Below are 19,220 nucleotides of genomic sequence, written 5' to 3'. Positions count from 1 at the left end.
GTAAAATTACCAAAAGCTGACTTTTTTTTTAAGCAAAGCTATTACAAGGGTCAAATATCAGAATACTTTTGGATATTTGTCATCTCATAAATATTTTGACAATAGATCATTAAGTTCTTCCTATCAAGAGTTGCTACATCAGAATAATTCAGCTATGTGTATTATCTAGCTAAGTTTGAATAATATGAGTTGTGTAAAATTATTCTTGACTTTCTTTTTAGAATTTTTTTTCATTTACTGGTCACAAAATCAATGCAATTATTATTATTTGTTAAACAGTTATTTATTAGGCACCTACTATATGAAAAGCATTGTTCTCACACTGAGCATTGAGAGTAAATTCGCTCTCGTTGACTAGATAATCAAATCCAGTAAGTCCACAATTTTCAGTGCACTATAACTTTCCTCAAAGCCCTTCAAGTATATTATTTGTGCCATCTCCTTTGACCAAGTGTCTCAGACAGTATTTTAATCTTCATCCAACTCTGACCACCATGCTTCCCACATCCATTTCCATGTCTAACAGGCTTCTTACCACACTGTTTTGGTCACAGTTTTATCTAGGCTATGGTATTAATACAGTCTCTGATAAGCCTTATGGCTTAATCAGGGGTATCATGTGTCCCTAGTATTTACTGTTTGCTTTAAGCTCTTGGGACTTCTCACATATTTTCATTTTGAAACAAGTTGAAACCTTTCTACTAACGTTCAAGGGCTATTAGTATGATAAATATTACTGCACAATGACCACTGGACTCTAATAAAGCAATACACAAGCTATCCTACCTTCACCCTCAAGGACCATTCCTATCTTGATCCAGCCCTGGGATCCAAGTACAAATCTCCTGGTGATTACTGGGAATTGGGGAGAAACAGGGGAAGGGGTTTAGAATTGCCAAGGCAGCTGGCATATAGTTTTGGCTTAGTCTATCTAAATGGCGTTTAGGGAGCTAGAGTGCCTTCAAGCCAAAGTATGGTTGATTTTAGGACTAATCTATGGGTTCAGTATAAATAAAGAGCTATCCAGAGGTCCCAAACTCCTGAGATTTTCCCAGAATCCTGCTTCTTTTTATTGTGATAATACCTTTGAGTTGTGAAGTATTTTGTATTGTTAAACTTTTTTTTACTGCTGGTAACTCAAGTGAAATGGTCAACTCTGAGTTGTAGAGAGATGATAATTATCATTCACACTTGACAAATAAGTAAACTGAAGCTCAGTGAGGGTGTTCAATCCCACACTAGGATTAGGCAGCAGAGTCTGTCCTTAAACTTGGGTTTTTTCCTCTTGTCAGTGATTTGGCCCTTCTTTTACCAGTTGAGGAAGAGCAAAGTGACTCCTTTCACCACGTGGTATCCCTTGGGTTGTTTTCTGCCCAGTTCTCAAGGGGACTTCACCAAATATTATGGATGAGGGAAGAGAAATAGAGACTGAATGAAACAACAAAGCAAGGAATTGAGTGCTGAGTATGTTTTTAAAACCAACTTATGTGTGAACCTTTTCAGAAGCTTGATTTAAAAAATAATAAAACTAGAAGGGAGAAACCATCAACATCAGGGTCATAAATTGAAGGCAAGAGAACAGTAACTAGGTTAGCACCAGTAAACGACAAGAGCAGTGATGATGGCACAGTGGGGACTGGTCCTGAAGTCTAGGGAGAACCTAAATAAACCCTCTAGCTTCACTTGCTTTTAGTTACTTGCTTTCAGTTGACTTTAAAAGTCACTAATTTGGAGGGTCGTGCAGCTGAGCAGTATATTATTATTCTACCTCTAGCACTGCTGCAAATAACATCACTCTGTGGGTTATGATGGTAATGGTTACCTAGGTTACTTTTCAGGGACTTGAAAGCTGCTTTTGTTGAAACCACCAGTTCTTCACTTAGGCCCATGCAGGTGTTAGGCCCAGCGCTAAGTTGCACTTAGCTAAAGACTTTTGACATTAGGGGCCTAAAAACTCCACCCTCAGATCATGCTAAGGACTCCATTTTCTGACATGCATCTCATGAAGAGCTATGAAGATTGATTTGGTTCTTATACCGCCATACTTGGCTGCCTTGTGAATAAACTCTTTCTGTTTTGCAAACCTCATTGTTTCAGTGATTGGCATACTGTGCAGAGGGCAAAATGGGTTGGTTTGGTAACAGTCCAGGAAGAGGTGCAGATCAGCCTACTTCTCTAAGGCGGGGACTGAGAATTAAACCCAGGAAGTATCAGAGAGCCTTATACTATAGGCCTGAGAACTTCAATGAGTGAAGGGAGAGTTCAGAAACTGCCTAGAAAACTTAACAGAGGAAAGGCAGGGATTTAGGCCAGGATCCCAAAGCACTACCTTGGGATCACATTTGTTTATCATTGTCTTTCTCCTTATGATTGTCCTACTCCAGGGTAATGTGGTCTGAGAAATTTGGGTTACACAAATTTAATCAGGACAGTTTCCAGTATAGTAGGGAAGTAAACATGAGCACAACTATTTACACAACTGTGTAGTAAGTACTGTAATAGACTGTACTGTGTGTATTTGTCTACCTGTCTATTTACCTATGCAAGATACCATGGGATAATCAACTTTTTAAGTGATTTGGTAAATAACTTAAAGCTTCTAATGTGATTAAATTCTCTCTGATGTGCCAAAATTTCAGTGAAGTCTATGCTACCAACAAAATCTAGATGGGTTACTTTAGGGGGAGAAATCAAAGGGAAAAAAAGCCTGTGCTACCATCCTGGGCAGTTGTGGAACAGAGAGAAGAATCATGTTACCATGAGAGCTAAGATGTGAGTGTGACTGAGAGTTGAGCAAGTGCAGAAACACGGAGCTGGGGGGAGGGGGGAGTGCTTTCAGAAGAAATGCAAACCCTCAAAGATGTCAAGGGCATTGGCAGGTTCCTCTCTGTCAAGGGATGGGGGTGGAGGAGGTCAAGTCAAGTTCAATTTAATCACAAAACATAGGTTACTCCCTGCTGCACCCTGAGTCACACTTGCATAACTTCATTTAGAATCATAAACCTTCTGAGAGCCACCCCCTTAGTTTCCCAAAACTGAGGTCTAATTTTGCTGTACTTAAAAAGAAACTCCTGTTTCTTTTTAAAACATTTTTTCTTTAGTGTAAAATGTGGAGCAGAAGCATATTAAATAATACAAAATTCTGTGGCTTGAATAATGGTGTTTATTTCCTTTAAATACACTTAAATATGAAACATCAGACAGTAGTCAACTAAATGCAAACACTAAATGCTGAACAGAAATTAGAAAGTCAGCGCTGGTCATACAAACAAATTCTGCATAAGAAAGAATCAGAATAATTCATAAAAGTTGAACTTAGCTAAGGACTCAGAGCCTATGCAGTTTTCCTCAGCTGCTTTGAGTAATCAATCAGTCAGATGGCACCTGTCATTCCATGACAAGCAAACCTTTCTTATCATCAAAAAATGGGTTCCACAGGTCCCCTCCTATCCATTCCTTGGTGTGCAGAGGCACTTGCACCTAGAAGTCATCTATCAATGTAACCAGGGAATATTCAGCTGGTGTTGAATGCAAGGTTGGTCTGGGTTTACTGTAGCACTACATAAAATTGATGTTTTTCTAACACCTAGATAAAAAATAGTAACCGCAACTTGGCAAAACAGCCCACTGTTTAAAATGACAGGGTTAGAGAACCTGGAGCAAAGTCGAATCAAGGATTCTCTTGGCTGTGGAACCCCTGGGCAGCCCTTTTCTCCTTTGGAAAGCGACAGTGCTTTGCACATGCTGGCTTTCCACTTGCACATGTTCTGGTGTGAAAAGGGCATCTGTCCTCACAGCTGTCACAAAAGAAAGTGAAGATGAAAATTTAGAACAAAGGACCAAATACAAAGGAATAACTCTCTTCTGATTTGATTATGTTTTCAAAGGAAATTTTTCAGACATGTATTTAAAATCCTGAATGGTTATTCCACATAGATTCAAAATCAATTAAAGGTCAATCAATGACCTCCAAGTGTTCTATTCATGAATAAATTTCTTGATTATATAAATCTAGTGGCATTCCCTTCATCAAAGAAAAAGCAAACACATACTGTGTGTATGTGTGTGAGAGAGAGAGAGAGACTGAGTGAAAGAGTTTTGCTGATCTGACTGTCCTCCCCCAAATAGTTGTTTAAATCTCACCAATTTTGTTTTTGCTTAAAATCTATAAACCCATAATAGCAGGCAAATTTTTCTTAATTCCACAATTAGTCATCTCTCTATATTATTTTATTCCTTAACTGCCAAATCTCTGGGGTTTTTTGTATCAAAAAGGGCATGAGCACTGAGGAAAAAAAGGTAGCTTAAAAAGGGATCCCACTGAACCAAAATGGCACCTCCATTGTATGTCGTCCATAAACCAAATTAAGGCGAAAGTGAAAAAGCCATTGACCTGCAGGTGTCTGGGTGAAAAATCTTATGCTTTTGGCAGCAGCTCTCCAGACTTTCTTTGCATTCAAAGCAACTGCAGTTTTCTGGGTGCTGGATGAGCTCTCTGGGGCACGGTATTTTACAGACACACTCGCAACGATCTTCATCCAACTTCATGTGTGGCCCACAGAGAGCTGGTTCCTGGAGACGAGAGCGGTCTAAACAGAAACAAAAAAGTGTAGGTTGGATAGTTGTAGCCTGGATAATGTGATCACTCATGTTGATTGTAGATTCTACACTATCCTGATATAACTTGGATTCACCTAATCTCCTTTCCAATAAGTTTTTGCTCTTAACTTTTTCACAGAGTGAAGAGATTAACCTCTGATTTTGCTGCACAAACACATAATTTGCATGTTTGTGTTAAAAATACCATAAGCTGAATATTTCTAATATATGTTTAGAGATTATTAGATAGGTGACAACCAAGAAATAGTAATAAATGGAAGGATGTCTATGTGTTATGAGTGTAGTCCTGCCCAGCTTTTTTTTAGGAGATTACAAGGAGAGAGCAACAGAAGAATTGATGAATAATACACCTCAGAACTTCCAGACTGAGGGTAACAACAGAACAGTGATGTATTTATTCACCTCAGATTGCTATCTTTGTATGAAAGATACAATTATGACAATGAACTTTGATTCCACAGACATTTGCTGGAGGATACACTGTGCTAAAGAAGAGCCTCTGATAGGTCTTTGACACTCTTAGCTGACAGATACTTCTAGAAGGTGTACAAAACAATTGGATACTTGCTACTCCATGCCCAATCCTAATCAGTAAATTGAAATTCATTGAAAAACATGGAAGAGACAGAAACTTTGCAAGAATTTGACCTCTTCACGAATGTGGCATTCTTGAAGATTTTGGAGGAAAATACATGTTTCTTCACCAAACCTGCTTTTCTCCCAGTTTGCCTCATTTGGGGAATGGCACTATCATTCTGGACTCACCCACTCAGTCCCACGACCCTGGACTTGTTCTTTCTTTTCCATCACCACTGCCACAGCCAGCATTCAGTCAGTACCGTGTATTTCTTGTGTAAACGGCTCTTACTCTTCTCACCACCAGAAGTTTTATCCCTCCAATCTATTTTCCACACAATTGTCAAATGCCAACCTGATCACATTTCAATGCCTGAAAAGTTCCCTTTTCACAATAAAAGCCAATTTTTCAACAAGGACATATGAGACCCTCCAGGAGCTGGACCCTAATAAGCTCCAAGTCAGAAGCTCCCGCCCCCACCCCCCCAACGGCAACCTCACATTGTTCAGTCTCATGGTTTTGAATGCTCCCTAGTTGATGCATGTTTTGGAAATTACGTGGGATGGATGTCTGGGAAGAATCTATTCTGAATTTTTTTAAGAGGAAAAGGTGAGTTTTGTATACTATAAGCCAGTGATGCAGATGTCACTTTGGGGCAAGACAAGGTTGGATTGCTAAAGGATAGTTCAGAAGCTCTTAAGAGATCCATATTGACCACTGGGAGGCAGCAAAGATCCACTCAGAGCACTTCATGCAGGGCCAGCTGAGTGTCGAACCTTAGCAGGTTGTGTGGCAGAGGCAGACTTTAAGGACAAGTTGAAAGGAACAGGGACTTGATGCAGGCAAACTGGATGGAACAGCAACTACCTGAGGGTGATACCCTGAAATGTTATATTTCTATCCCTAGAGAGGCTGGTGGTGAGTTACTGTCCTCAACCTTGTTCCATTTATCATTTTCAGCAAAAAACAGATGGAATTTCTTGAAATAAATTCTGAAATTGTGACTTTCTTGAGAAAGGAAGGGATGACAAAATACTTCAAAATACAGAATAGAGATCTCAATTTTTTTCTTTTACTTTTTGTTTTCTTTGTTGTCTTAACAGTTTCAAACAATGACTTAAATCAAACAATATGAAAATAAATTCGACTTGCATTCACTAACCCAAATGTGTTAATTTGGGAGAAGAAAAGTCATTGCAGAAAAGGCAATCAGCTTAAAAGCCACATATGTAAAAAAAGATGTTTAGTGAACGGTAAATTCGGTATATGTCATCAGTTTCGTGGTACCACTGGAGAAATGAATGTGAACTTGAGAACATTAGGGAATTATAGAATATGAAAATTAGAAAGGATCATGACCCAGTGTACTGTATCTCTCACTTCCATCATTTCTACAACTTTCCCAAGATCCCCTGCTTCCTTTCTTGCCTGGATCAACACGTCCTCTCCTATACTGTTGTAGGCTTGATTTTATTAAAACTCCACTGGGTGCTGTCATATTCCTGTTGTTTGAGCCAATTGGATGGTGTCCTTTTGTTCTTTGTTCTTAGCATCACATCTTGTGCTCCTCTGGCACAAGGCTCACAAGGTCCTTTCATTCCACCCCTGTGAGCCTCCCCAGCTTCTCTCACAGCTACCCAGCATCCACTCTGAGATGTATGTCCCCACGCTGCTGAACACTGAACATTTCAAGCACAGTGCTATATGGTCTCTCACCTCCAGCCTTGAATATTCATCCCCAACCCCTTTGCTCAGATCACTTCTGTCCTTCCCCACTACTCTTTCCATCCTTAACACATTTATGTACTGAATGAGTTCTCCCCCATGAACACATCCAGAGAAAGAAGCTGCCTCTCTGGAGGCTGTCCCTATCCAATGACTTGTATAGGGCCCAACTCCTTCACCTGGTGATTTGAGCTAACCCCAAAGGAAGGTCTCAGCTTCAACTCCCCTTCGCATTGGCTGTACAAAACTGTCTCAGAGACTGTGCGACTGGGAAGCCTCAAGTAGAACAGAATTTAAACTCTACATATATTACCTCCCACAGTAACTTTCTAACAATATTTTTTTAATGAGTCACATGAAGGAAGAATGAGTTTGGCTTTACAAGGCTCTACAGGGTGAAAACTGAAGCTATGAGTTGATGCTCTAGAGTTGGGCTGTCCAGTGAGGTAGCTGTGGGTCATATGTGGCTACTTAGTATAAAATGGAGAGCCTAAACTGATTGTGTAGAAAGTGTAAAGCACACATTGGATTCCAAAGGCTTAGCATAAGGAATGTAGGGCATTTTATTAATAAGTTTTATATTATTTGCATGTTGAAATGATACTATTTTGGATATATTGAATTATAATAGAATATGTTAAAATTAAATTCACCTGTTTCTTTTTACCCTTTTGATATGAGCAATATAAAAGGCAAGACACGCATGTGACTTGTTATATTCCATTGGATAGACTGTTATGGAGAGAGAGAAAGAGTTATGTTCAATATAGACAGTAACAGAAATATATGCACTCCTCTCTGCTGCCTTGGTAGATGGTGAGTTTCCCCATAGCTGATGTACTTTCTGATAGAGAGTGACTGGACACTTTGTGGGAAGGGCATAGAGGACACTCTAGATCTGCATGGGCATTTAAACCTTATGAACATTGACTTTACCTCCCATCCTGGACTGAACTTCCATGAAAACATTTAGATGGAAGCTGAGAAACAGAATGATAGAGAGTAGGTTGTTATTTAGTTTCTAAAGCAGATTCCTTAGCTTTGAATCTTTACTATTCTTGCTTGTGGATCATAGTCTAAAACAAGCAAGATTCAAATTGCGTGATTCCTTGTAATTTTTTTTCCAGTGGAACCATGTCAAGCTCTCTAGGGAATAAATTAAAAAATGCCTTCATTTCAACCTTATGTTCATCACCAAGGATCTCAGCATTATAGATTATGAGCAATGACAAGAGCCTATCTCTCTCTTTTTTCCAATTCATCTTGACCCCACAGACATGTTTTGATGTTACTTCACTCCAGTTCCAGACAAAGTTTTCCCTTATTCCTCATTTCTTTTTTCAAGCCTTTGGCATGTTTTTACATGATACATTTGAAAGAAACCAAGTCCAAAATGACTTTATGTTCCTGTGAGACTTTTATACAAATGAATTAGTAAACTGTGGTTGACTAGTGTTTAGTTCTGAAGTGGTTTTCACTAAGTTTAACTTCCCCTCTTGAATACAATTCTTTGGAATACTCTAATTGCTTTTGGCCTTTCTTTGAGATTAAAAAGGAGAGTGATGCATTGGTAGAATTGCTATATGAGCCCAGCACGGAGGGCTCTGGAATCTGCTGCTTCTATCATTGTTAGCTGCATGACCTTGAGGAAATTACTAGACATCTCGGTTGTCCATTTTGTAATTGGACAAAGGGATAATAATAGGGTTGTTGTGAAGATTAAATGAATTCCTACATATAAAAGATTACAGTAATGCCTGGTAATAATAAGTATTCAATAATGTGAACTGCTATTGCTGTTATTCTGATTATTACGATTATTATTTCACTACTGCTGTTGTTACCTTCTGTCCCAGCAAGTGGATTTTCCTCCTGTAAAATACATTTACATTTGGTGTTATCCCATAGCGTATCAACAGGACAGAGTTTCCTGGAATGGGAACAGCTAGGAAAAGAAAACAATGAACCAGATTTAAAAGCTTTCAAGAGTAATCATAATTTTGGGACATTAAATAAATTTCTGAGTAGCAGTTATAATTTTGTAAATTTATTTTTATTTTAATATCAGTTATATAGGAGGAATAAATATTTGAGATCTATTGTATTGCACAGCGTGGTGACTATGGTTCATAATAATGCATTGGATATTTCAAAATTGCTAAGAACACATTCAAATGTTCTCAGAACAAGAAATGATAATTATGTGAGAATAGTTAAGATTTTAAAGAGTTTAATTCATATTTGTGAACTGTATCATATTATATAGTAATTCTGTAATTATAAATATTCTATTGGGTAACCTTTAGAAACCAAACTGTAATTTAGAAGTTATTTATCTTCTTTAAAAGGTGGTTGTTAAAACTATGCAAATTATAGCTGTTGACAATTTATTTATCAAAAGTAAATATTGTTCTACCATAGTTTCTGAGATTATTTTCTTTAAGATGGAAATAAGACCAGGAATTGGGGGGGGGGAGGGATAGAGGAGAATGATGGAGTGAGAAAATTCAACTATGATATACTGTAAGAACTTTTGTAAATATCACAAGGTACTCCCAGTACAACAATAATAAAAAATAAATTTAAAAAAGAAGTAATAAAGACTGGGCAACATTAAGATGTGAAAAAGTAAATAAAATAAAATGGAAATAAGAACATTGACCAGGGCAGCAGGAACACCTTGAGAATAAATGTTGTTTTTCTACATGCTTCCTCTTCTGCTCAAAAGAGAGACAAGTGTCTTCTTGGCTCAGTGGTAACTGACATATAATCACAAGCTAACTTTTACTTGCCACTCACACAATTCTTTATTGCTTTACTTTTGCAAAATGTGAGTATCTAACTTACTTCAGCTTTTCATTCAGTGTTCGTAATGTGCCCTTTATTTATTTTGGCATAGTAGATCCTTTTCCCCCAACTCAATCCTGACCTTTGGTTTCAGAACACATCAGACTAAAAATTTGCCTTATGAAGATTCACAAATTAATCTCCATAAAAGTTCAAAGTCAAATTAATTTTAACTCATTTTAACTTAAAATAAAAATTCTCCATTTGGTAATTTCAGGGGGAAAGTTTAGAAAGTTGCAAAATTCATAAACTGATAGTTTTGTCATTTCCCAGTGACTCCGGGTATCCCCTTTTTTTTTCCTTGCTTACTTTGGGACTTAACCATATACACAGCCTGATATGAGTTTCATTTAATGCTTGTTCTGGAATGAGGGAACACATGCCAAATTTGAGGCTGGAGCAGTTTTACAACTGCATTTGACTATGCATATTAAGAACAAATAATTTACAAGAACAAAGGTATCCACAAGTAGGTTTGCTGAGTTTTTGGGTCCTATCACAATATATATCTAACATCTAATAAAAATATATTTGCCAAACAGTTACTATCAGTAGATCTGACTTTGAAACTAAAAGACAAAGAACTCTAAGAAAAAGTGATGACTATAATTAATGAAGTATTCTCCGCAGGCAGCTTAGGGAAAGCAAGAACAAGCATAATCAAGTGTAAGGAACGCTTACCGATCTTCTTCTGGGATCTGGATGGATCTTCTGATAATTGAGTATGAGTGGCGGGGGGCCGTTGGCAAGCACTTACAACCTGTATGGTTGGCAACTTTAACAGGCACTAATTCAGGTACTGATGTCAAAGGCACTGATATCTCAAAGAGCTAAAGCAGAGAAAGATAATCATAATGCACATTTCATTTTATGTATTATTTAAAAAAAATTGTGTAGTCTGCATTTTTGCCTGACTCATTTCTGGTAAGGACTTTCAGCAAAGTTGTCCATTAAGAATGGAGCTCATAATGATAAGGGATGGTGGACTGCGGGGCTGAGTGTGAGGAGACCAGGTCCTTATCCAGCTGGTCTTAAGTGAGGAACTGTCTTAAGTGTTTCACGAATCTGTTAACTTTTTTTTAATTTTGGTGGTACTGGGGCTTGAACTCAGGGCCTTCACCTTGAGCCACTCCACCAGCCCATTTTTAGTGATGGGTGTTTTTGAGATAGGGTCTGCCGGGCTGGCCTCAAACCACGATCCTGATCTCTGCCTCCTGAGTAGCTAGGATTACAGGCGTAAGCCACCAGCACCCGGCTGTCTTAACTTTTTGGTGTCACTGGTATCCTTGTAAAATGGCATTGGCCCCTGCTCTTGTTTCAGTTTGAGTATAAACTGTAAGGATTCAATGAGATTAAAATTTGTAGGTTTTTTTGAGATCTTGGTGGATTATATTATTTTTCAAACTATGTATTTATCCCTTCCTTTGTAATTTCCTGTCTCATGACTGGATTTGGCCATGTCACTTAGCTTTGGTCAGTGACATATTAGCAGATATGACACAAGTACTAACTGCAGCTGTGTATGCTTTGTGAGGCTTATTTTCTCTTGCTTATGCTATAATGATGACAAGAATAGGATCTGGCAGTCTTGTTGGTCCAAGAGATGAGAGAAATAGGAAGCAATCTGGACTCACATTGGAGCTTAGAGCCAAGTGCAGCAGAGTCCGCCCTAAACTAACTGAACCTCACATACATGAGTGAGGATAATTCATTATTGTTTGAAGCCACAGAGTTTTAGAGTATTTGTTATTTAGCATTATGTAGCTGACATGAGAACATACCCAAACAAATAAGTATAGCTAACATGTATATCATTCATTCTTTCTATGAGCCTAGGCCTGGTTCTGGTGTAGCACATTTTTTGGGGGAGGAAGGGACTAGGGTTTGAACTCAGGGCTTCACGCTTGCAAAGCAGGCATTCTATCACTTGAGCTGTGCCTCCAGTCCATTTTGCTTGGGTTATTTTGGAGATGCGGTCTCACAAACTACTTGCCTGGGGTGACCTAGATCCTCCTGATCTCAGCCTCCCAAGTAGCTAGGATTACAGGCATAAGCAGCCAGCACCCAGCTATAAGTACTTTATTATTAATTTATTTACCCCCTATAAAACACTAAGGGATGGATTTTTTTATATGCAACCTACAGACAAAGAAACAGATGTACAAAGAGTTTATATAACTTTCTATAGTCAGTCTATAATTTGCAGATAAATTTAAACTTGATTTTAGAAAATTGTCCATTCGATCACCATTACTTATTACATAGAGTATTCACTTACTCACTTTGTTTCTAAGAGGTACTTCACCACATAGTCCATCCATAACTTTGGGGTGGGAGGTAGTTTCTTAAAACCCCTATTAAAATGTTCACATATGCATATTTGGAAAGTAAAAACTGCTGTGCACTTACACTTGAGCACATTCTTTAAAACTAATCAATTGTTGAGTACAGCAGTCAAAACAAAGTACTCAACTATCTACTAAGTGGAAACAATCCATTAAGGTCATGTTCATTCTGACCTTTCAACATGTAATGGAACTTCCATGATAATAAGTAAAAGTGCTTTTAGAGTGTTTACTTTGCATAAACTTCATCTTCTTGCACAATTCCTCACTCTCTAGGGAATAACACGATCATCAACTAAACCATCTTACATTGTGCAAGCTTTGTTTCACTGACAGTTGATACTTAGCCATACTTAGGTCATTTTTTCTTATTGTCAAATAGTAGAGGTTAGAGCATTCGCAAGTTCCAAGATTCTCTAGAAGGGTTGAGAAAAAGAAACCCTGAAGTTTAAAGGATATTTTTGATGGTAAGGGGAACAAAAGAATAAGTTAACTTATTAACAAATTGGCATTCTGAAAATTAGTTAACATGAACCTATTTGGAAAATATGTAATTTTATTGCACTATTTCTTTTTGTAATCACCTAGGAGAAAAGATTATAGAGGCAAAAGTGACAAATTAATGTATCACATGTGAGGAATTTGCAACAGAGGAGCAAGGGGAATGCAGTTTGACTTAGGGCTTTTTGATAATGTTTTCCTAAGTTTGTTACTATTGTTCTATATTCAACATTTACTACTTTACAAGAGTATGGTAGCTACAGAAAGGAAACATTTACCTCAGGGCAAAGGAGATTTTATAACATGGAGAGGAGAGAATATTTCTTTTTTGGGGACTGCAGAAGTTTTTCAAAGGTCCTTTGTGCTGAATATTCTCTCACTGCTCCTTCTTCTCTCCTTTCTTCCCCACCAGGCTCTGTGCCCCAGGTCACTGACCTCCACGAACTGCCTCTCCTAGTGGCTGCCCCACCCCCTGCCAGGCTAAGGGTGGCAGCTGCAGCCAGTCCAGAAGCCCTCTTTTCCATTTCCCTCTGGCCTCTTCAGTTAAAGGGTGAGAACAGTTCCACCTTTTTTTTTTTTTTGGCCAGTTCTAGGTTTTCACCCTTTCTTCCCTCTTCAGCCCATCCTGTCTATACTCTTCATTAAACTCTTCTTGGTCACTTCAGTTGAGCAACACAGAACCTAACAGACACACACAAGACAGCACAGCTGCCTTCATTCCTTTTAACATCCCATTCTAGAAACTTCCACATGTGTTATGATTCTTGACATTACAGGATCAGAGAGACAGTAACTGATGAGAGTTAAGGCTCTGGTGTCCAGGGTTTGGATCCCAGCTCTGCCATTCACCAGCTGTCTACCTTTGCATAAGTTACCTCTCTGAGCCTCTGTTTCCTCATCTGTAAAGGAGGACAAGACAACCTTCTAGTTTCTTTTGGGGATTAAATGAGATTACTCATGTAAACCACTTAGCACAGTGATTGGCAACAAGGTCAGTGGTAGCGGCCAACCCTCATCACAAAGGCACGAGAGGGGTCATGTTTTCTGATGTCCTCATACCTGTTTGGAAATGTAGGAGGTGCTCGTGTTCATGCACACGAGGCTTTCTTCATTGCAGCAGCCACCACACCTGAACACGTTCACGCACGGCGGCTTGAAGAATGTGTTTGTACTCTTCCCCAGCTCGCTGGCAACTTCCACACACGTCTCTCTGGGACTGCACTGGGTTCTTTGCCACTCTTCATCTATAACTGCAGAGAGGAGATTCATTGTGTCCAGCAGAGGAAATGGCCTTGACATGCCAACCTGTGCCAGGGTGCTGGACATAGGCACGTTCACGTTTTTATTGCTTGCTTATTTTATTAGATGGGTAATTTTTGCCAGTCCTTTAAACAAAGATCGTTTACAAAAATTTACAACCAAAATCTGCATTCTTTCCTATTTATACTATACCTTCATAGAATATTTTCTTTCTTTTTGGGGAAGAACACTATGTCCTGTGAGTAATCACATGGGATCCATCTGGAGAAACTGGCTAATAAGGAAGTCAATGGAAGCACGTACAGAGATAACTTGTAGATATTTATCGAGCAACTTACAGCATACAGCTGGATGGCATTGCTTCAACTTGAAGCCAGGTGTGGATAGGTTTTAGCACCATCAAGAAATATGTTCCCATTGGTCACTTAAGTAACTATTGTACCACTTAAGCCTGGCAGACAGATGAATGGACATTCAAGTACAACTAATTTTCCCTCATGAGAGTTTTCACATTGGGAAGTGCCTGACACTGGTATTTATATAAAATAATAAAATAAGCCCATTCATTTGAAAGGAAGGAGCAATCCTCCGGCTATAGCTAATTTGAGGGACACAAGAAAAAAATAAATGAGCCTCTAGGCCTAAAGAAAAAATTTTTTTCTTGTAAAACAGTGCTTGAGTTTTCTCTCGTTTTTTTGGGGGGGGTCTTAACTTAGGGCCTCACACCCTACCACCTGAGCCACACCCCAGTCTCTCCCCTCCCCATTTTGTGTATTTTGTTTGTTTGGCATTTGGTATTTTTCAGGTAGGATTTCACATTTTGCCTGGGGCCAGCCTCAAACAGTGATCCTCCTGTCCATGCCTACTAGTAGCTGGGATGACAGGCACACGCCACCACTACCAGCTTATTTATTGAGATGGGATCTCACTAACTTTTTGTGTAGTCTGGCCTCAAACCTCCATCTCTTCCTGTCTCTGCCTCCTAAGTAGACGGCTCATAGTTTTTCTAAGTTAGATTTTGACACTTTATACTTAATGCCATATAGTCTTTCTATGGCTGTTTTGGGGAAACAATTCAATTTTATAATAAAGACAACACTTAAAGATTTTCTTCAAGCTTGACATGAATGGAAGAGTAGATTTTTTACTATGTTAGTGGTGAAAACCTTTTGTGGTAGGTAGCTTCAAAACTTGACTCGCAAGATTCGCACATCCTGGGGGTCATGCCCTATACAATCTGCCTTCCCCTTGTGTGTAGATGGACCCTAATGACTTGTTTCTTCTTCTTCTTCTTCTTTGGTGGGACTGGGGTTTGAACTCAGAGCTTTGTGCTTGCCAAGCAGGTACTCTACTGCCTGAGCCACACCTCCAACCCGTTTTGCTCTGGTTATTTTGGAGATGGGGTCTCGCAAACTATTTGCCCAGACTGGTCTTGAACTGTGATCCTCCTGATCAGCCTCTCAAGCAGCTAGGATTATAGGCGTGAGCTACCAGTGCCCGCTGTGACTTGCTTCTTATAAAGAGAATACAGCAAAAGAAATGCCACTTCCATGATTAGGTTAAAGAAGACTGCGATGTCTGTCTATTGTTATCTCTCCCTTTCCTCTGCTTATAGGCTATCATGAAGCAAGCTGCCACGCTGGACAAAAAAACTGAGGGAGGCTTCTGGCCAACAGCCAGTTAGGAACTAGGACCCTTAGTCCAAGAGCCTGTGAGGAACTGGGTCCTGCAAAGGAGCACTGAATGAACTTGGAAGTACGCCCTGCCCCAGTTGAACGTTGAGATGCCTGTAGCCCAGGCCAGCACCTTGAATGCAGCCTCCAGAGGGACCCAGAAGCTGAGAAAGCCATCTAGGCCTTGCCTGTGTTTCGAATCCACAGAAACTGTGAGATTAAAAAATGTCTGTTATGCTATCTTCAACACAGATGCAATATATTTCAATATTATTCCTCTCTATCATTCTTGTTTCCTCTCCTGCCTCCCCCTAGTCCCCTCAAACAAACATGTTCTCTCTCTCTCTCTCTCTCTCTCTCTCTCTCTCTCTCTCTCTGGATAGGTAGATAGACATAAAATCCTGTATATATTTATATATACATAAATACATACATTTATATATTGTATTTATATATACAATCATTAAGCAGCCAAGTTTGGGGGGTAAAGATTATATAGTAATAGACAAAAACTTCTCCATTTTTATCCCATCTTTAAAAAAATTTGTATTGGTTTCTCCACAGATTATTCTGAGTTCACATATATGTGATCATCTTTCCACTGGAAGGGATCGAGAGGACCTCTGCTTGAAGTGTACAGATAGGATATTGCTGTTTGAGGTCTGACCCTAGTCTTTAAAAAATTATTCCTCTAAAATATCTTTTCCAGATCTTTTTTCCTTTTCTAGTCCTTAATCTCAATTTTCCTCATATGTTCTTCTTCAGTTACTGAAAATACAAAATAACACTGTACTTGACTGGCTGAGGAACACTGAACATACTCCACAATTTATCTAAACATTTTTATAATAAAACTCTTCTATCTTGAGAAACCTCTTAAAAGTTCCTGATTATGAATATTTATATTTTATATTTTAGGCTATAAACATGAACGATAAACTGCTCAATTAAGTATTAATACGGGTACTATTTAATTCGTTACTAGTAGTTGTGAATCTTTGAAAAAACAAGTAATCAACTTGTGAAAATATTCCTTGTTTAAAATTCTACTTTCCATTTGCTTTTCCTCTTTAAAAAGCTAGGTTTTGAAAGTTAGAGATTTTAATCAAAATTGCATGCAGTTAATTTAAAGCTAAAAAAGCTTTATAATTCCACTATTCTTTACTATTGCCCAAGGAAATCCATAAGGGAGAAATGAGAACAATTTGTAATTGCTATAATACACTTACTGACTATTTGCTGTTTTTAACTTCATAAATAAGTTTAGCTAATCCCTTGTGTAATTAGGAGTGAAACTGTAGAGTCTACAAATCCTGTAGTGTTTCTATGGTTTCCTCTGTAGGAACTATCAACCTCACTGACTTTTTAAAATCACTCACTCTTGGTTTTATGGTATTACCTGTCTTCCCAAAGTATCTCAGGCCTTCAGACAGGTAATTTGGTGAAGATTTTTTGATCTCCAGATGAGGATGACTGGAGGTTTTCGTGACGTTCATGTTAATACACCACAAAGAAACAACTAGACCTTCAAACCCCTGATCATTTTCTCATCATCTCAACTCGCTTAGATAACAGGCCTACACACAAACAAAGAATCTTCTTCACACTGTTGCCAATGTGTTGCTGAGGGATTTCTCCCCTGTCTACGCACAGCCAAGTCCTGTGCGACACGATCATTTTTAACAGATGGGAACAAAAGATAACTCTGGGTAGAAAGAAGAGAATAATTTTGATTCAGCGGTCAATTAAAATTGTTCAATAAATAGAATCATTTACAAGGTAATCATGTTATTCAAATCTACAATGCCACAGTAGTTTCTTGTCAAAAAAGTTGTTTTGTCATTAAAAAGTTAAATTCCTAAACAAGGCCACACAACTTTATCTGACAAACATTTCTTTCATTATGGCACAGTGCTTTTCTTATAAAAACCTGCACCTTAATATGGATTGAAAATGGGGCAAGCAGACATCACATGTCCCCTCCTTGGAGGCAATAGGAAATACAGTGATCTCTTGATAGTTGCCAGGGATTGGTTCTCAAGGATTATATAAAGTAGGGTAGTATTTGCATACAACCTGCACACGTCCTCCTGTGTACTTTAAACCATCTCTAGATGACTTATCATGCCTAATACAATGTGATTGCTATGTAAATAGTGGTTATACTGTATTATTTAGGGAATGATGACAAGAAAAGGAAGTCTGCGTATGTTCTGTACAGATGCATGTTTTTCAAATATTTTCCATCTGTGGTTGATTGAGCCCACTGGTGCAGAACCTGCAGATATATGGAGGGTTGACTGTATTTTATTTTCTAGTCCAGAGTTTTATTATTTTGTGTTGAGGCTCTTTTTCCATTATTATTCTAGCAATATCAGTATCCATTATTACGACTCAGCTTTCAACTTGTACTTTTCACTTTTACTAAGAATTACAGGCTTTTGAAGCAATAAGGAAGCTATAGCTACTCTCCTGTTTTTTCCCTATGTATGCATGAGAGTAGAATACTCCTCAACAACGAATACATGGGTTGTTTTATTTTTAAATAAACCTGATGATTTTTGTATGTTAAAAACATTCCATGTTTGTTTGGCCCTCACATCCTGAGTTCAATTTATTCCTATATTTTGAAAAGATCTTTTGTGTTGATTGTAGATCTCAAAATCATATTGAATATATTTCTCTGTGGAGTAAAAATTTAATTTATACCAAAGCTATAAAATCACAGGTTCTTTTGTTCTAGCTCTGACGCATGAATGCCCTACTCAGACTTTTGGAAGAAGTTGGTGCATCAGTCACCATCCGATAAAGAGAAAGAATTTGTCTTCATACTCACACACTTACCTTTTAGTGTTTCAATGTCATAGAAAGTTGCCGCAAATCTGGTGGATCGATGGGATGCTGAGCGAGAGTCCATACTGCTAAAACTTTTGAATTTCAGCCGGCATCTCCACAGCTTCCAGTCCTCAGAGTGTGTGATTCGCAGTAGCTCCTCCAAACTGGAAGCAGCCCTAATCTGCTGTTCAGACCGTTCTAACATTGACCGAGATGACCGCTTTAAAGAAAAATACCAGGTTAAGAGCAAGTTACTAAATTGGTCTTGATAACCTTCCTCTTTCATTGCTAACACTTAAAATGGAAATAGATCTGCAAAGAAATTAGAGATTATTCAAATGTCCACCAATGCCCAGAGAAAATGACATTTAGTACATTTGCTTCACTTTTTGCCTAGTCATGACTGAATCAAAGGATTGACCTTTTTCTCCTGGGTTCTCAGTGCACTTACAAAGGATATTGTAGTGGATTGAATGGTGGACTTCAAGATGGTATGTTCCCATCCTAAGGCCTGGAACCTGTGCATGTTACCTTATCTAGGGAACAAATCTGTGTTTATGTAACAAAGCTAAGCATCTTGAGATGACATTATCCACCTGAGCCCTTAGTACAATGACGAGTGTCCTTAGAAGAGGGGAAGGCATAGATAGTCACAGAGGAGAGGGCCATGTGAAGACAGGCAGAGTCTGAAGTGTTGTGGCCACAAGCCTGAGGTTTCTGGAGCCACCAGGATGGAACTAGAAGAGGCAAGGAAGGAAAAATTCTTCCCCAAGAGAGTTTGACACCTTAATTTTGGGGTTTTTTTCTGTTGTTTTAAGTCACTACATTTGTGATAAT

General features: G+C 38.5%; 1 protein-coding gene across 1 annotated transcript in view; it reads right to left on the bottom strand.

Annotated features, from left to right (window-relative positions):
- Positions 1 to 3,146: 3,146 nt before the first annotated feature.
- Positions 3,147 to 19,220, bottom strand: part of Vegfd (vascular endothelial growth factor D) — a 33,303-nt gene continuing 17,229 nt past the window's right edge. The window contains exons 2-7 of the mRNA XM_074064448.1: positions 18,393 to 18,603; positions 13,675 to 13,865; positions 10,451 to 10,599; positions 8,767 to 8,867; positions 4,394 to 4,589; positions 3,147 to 3,797 (exon numbers count right to left, since the gene is read on the bottom strand). Of these exons, the coding sequence (XP_073920549.1) occupies positions 3,671 to 3,797; positions 4,394 to 4,589; positions 8,767 to 8,867; positions 10,451 to 10,599; positions 13,675 to 13,865; positions 18,393 to 18,603 (975 nt within the window). The 3' untranslated portion in view covers positions 3,147 to 3,670. The remainder of the gene's footprint in view (positions 3,798 to 4,393; positions 4,590 to 8,766; positions 8,868 to 10,450; positions 10,600 to 13,674; positions 13,866 to 18,392; positions 18,604 to 19,220) is intronic.

Source organism: Castor canadensis, chromosome X (genome assembly GCF_047511655.1).
Source record: "Castor canadensis chromosome X, mCasCan1.hap1v2, whole genome shotgun sequence".
NCBI lineage: Eukaryota > Metazoa > Chordata > Mammalia > Rodentia > Castoridae > Castor > Castor canadensis.
Note: the sequence above shows the minus strand (reverse complement) of the source record. Positions and strands in the feature narration are given on the sequence as shown.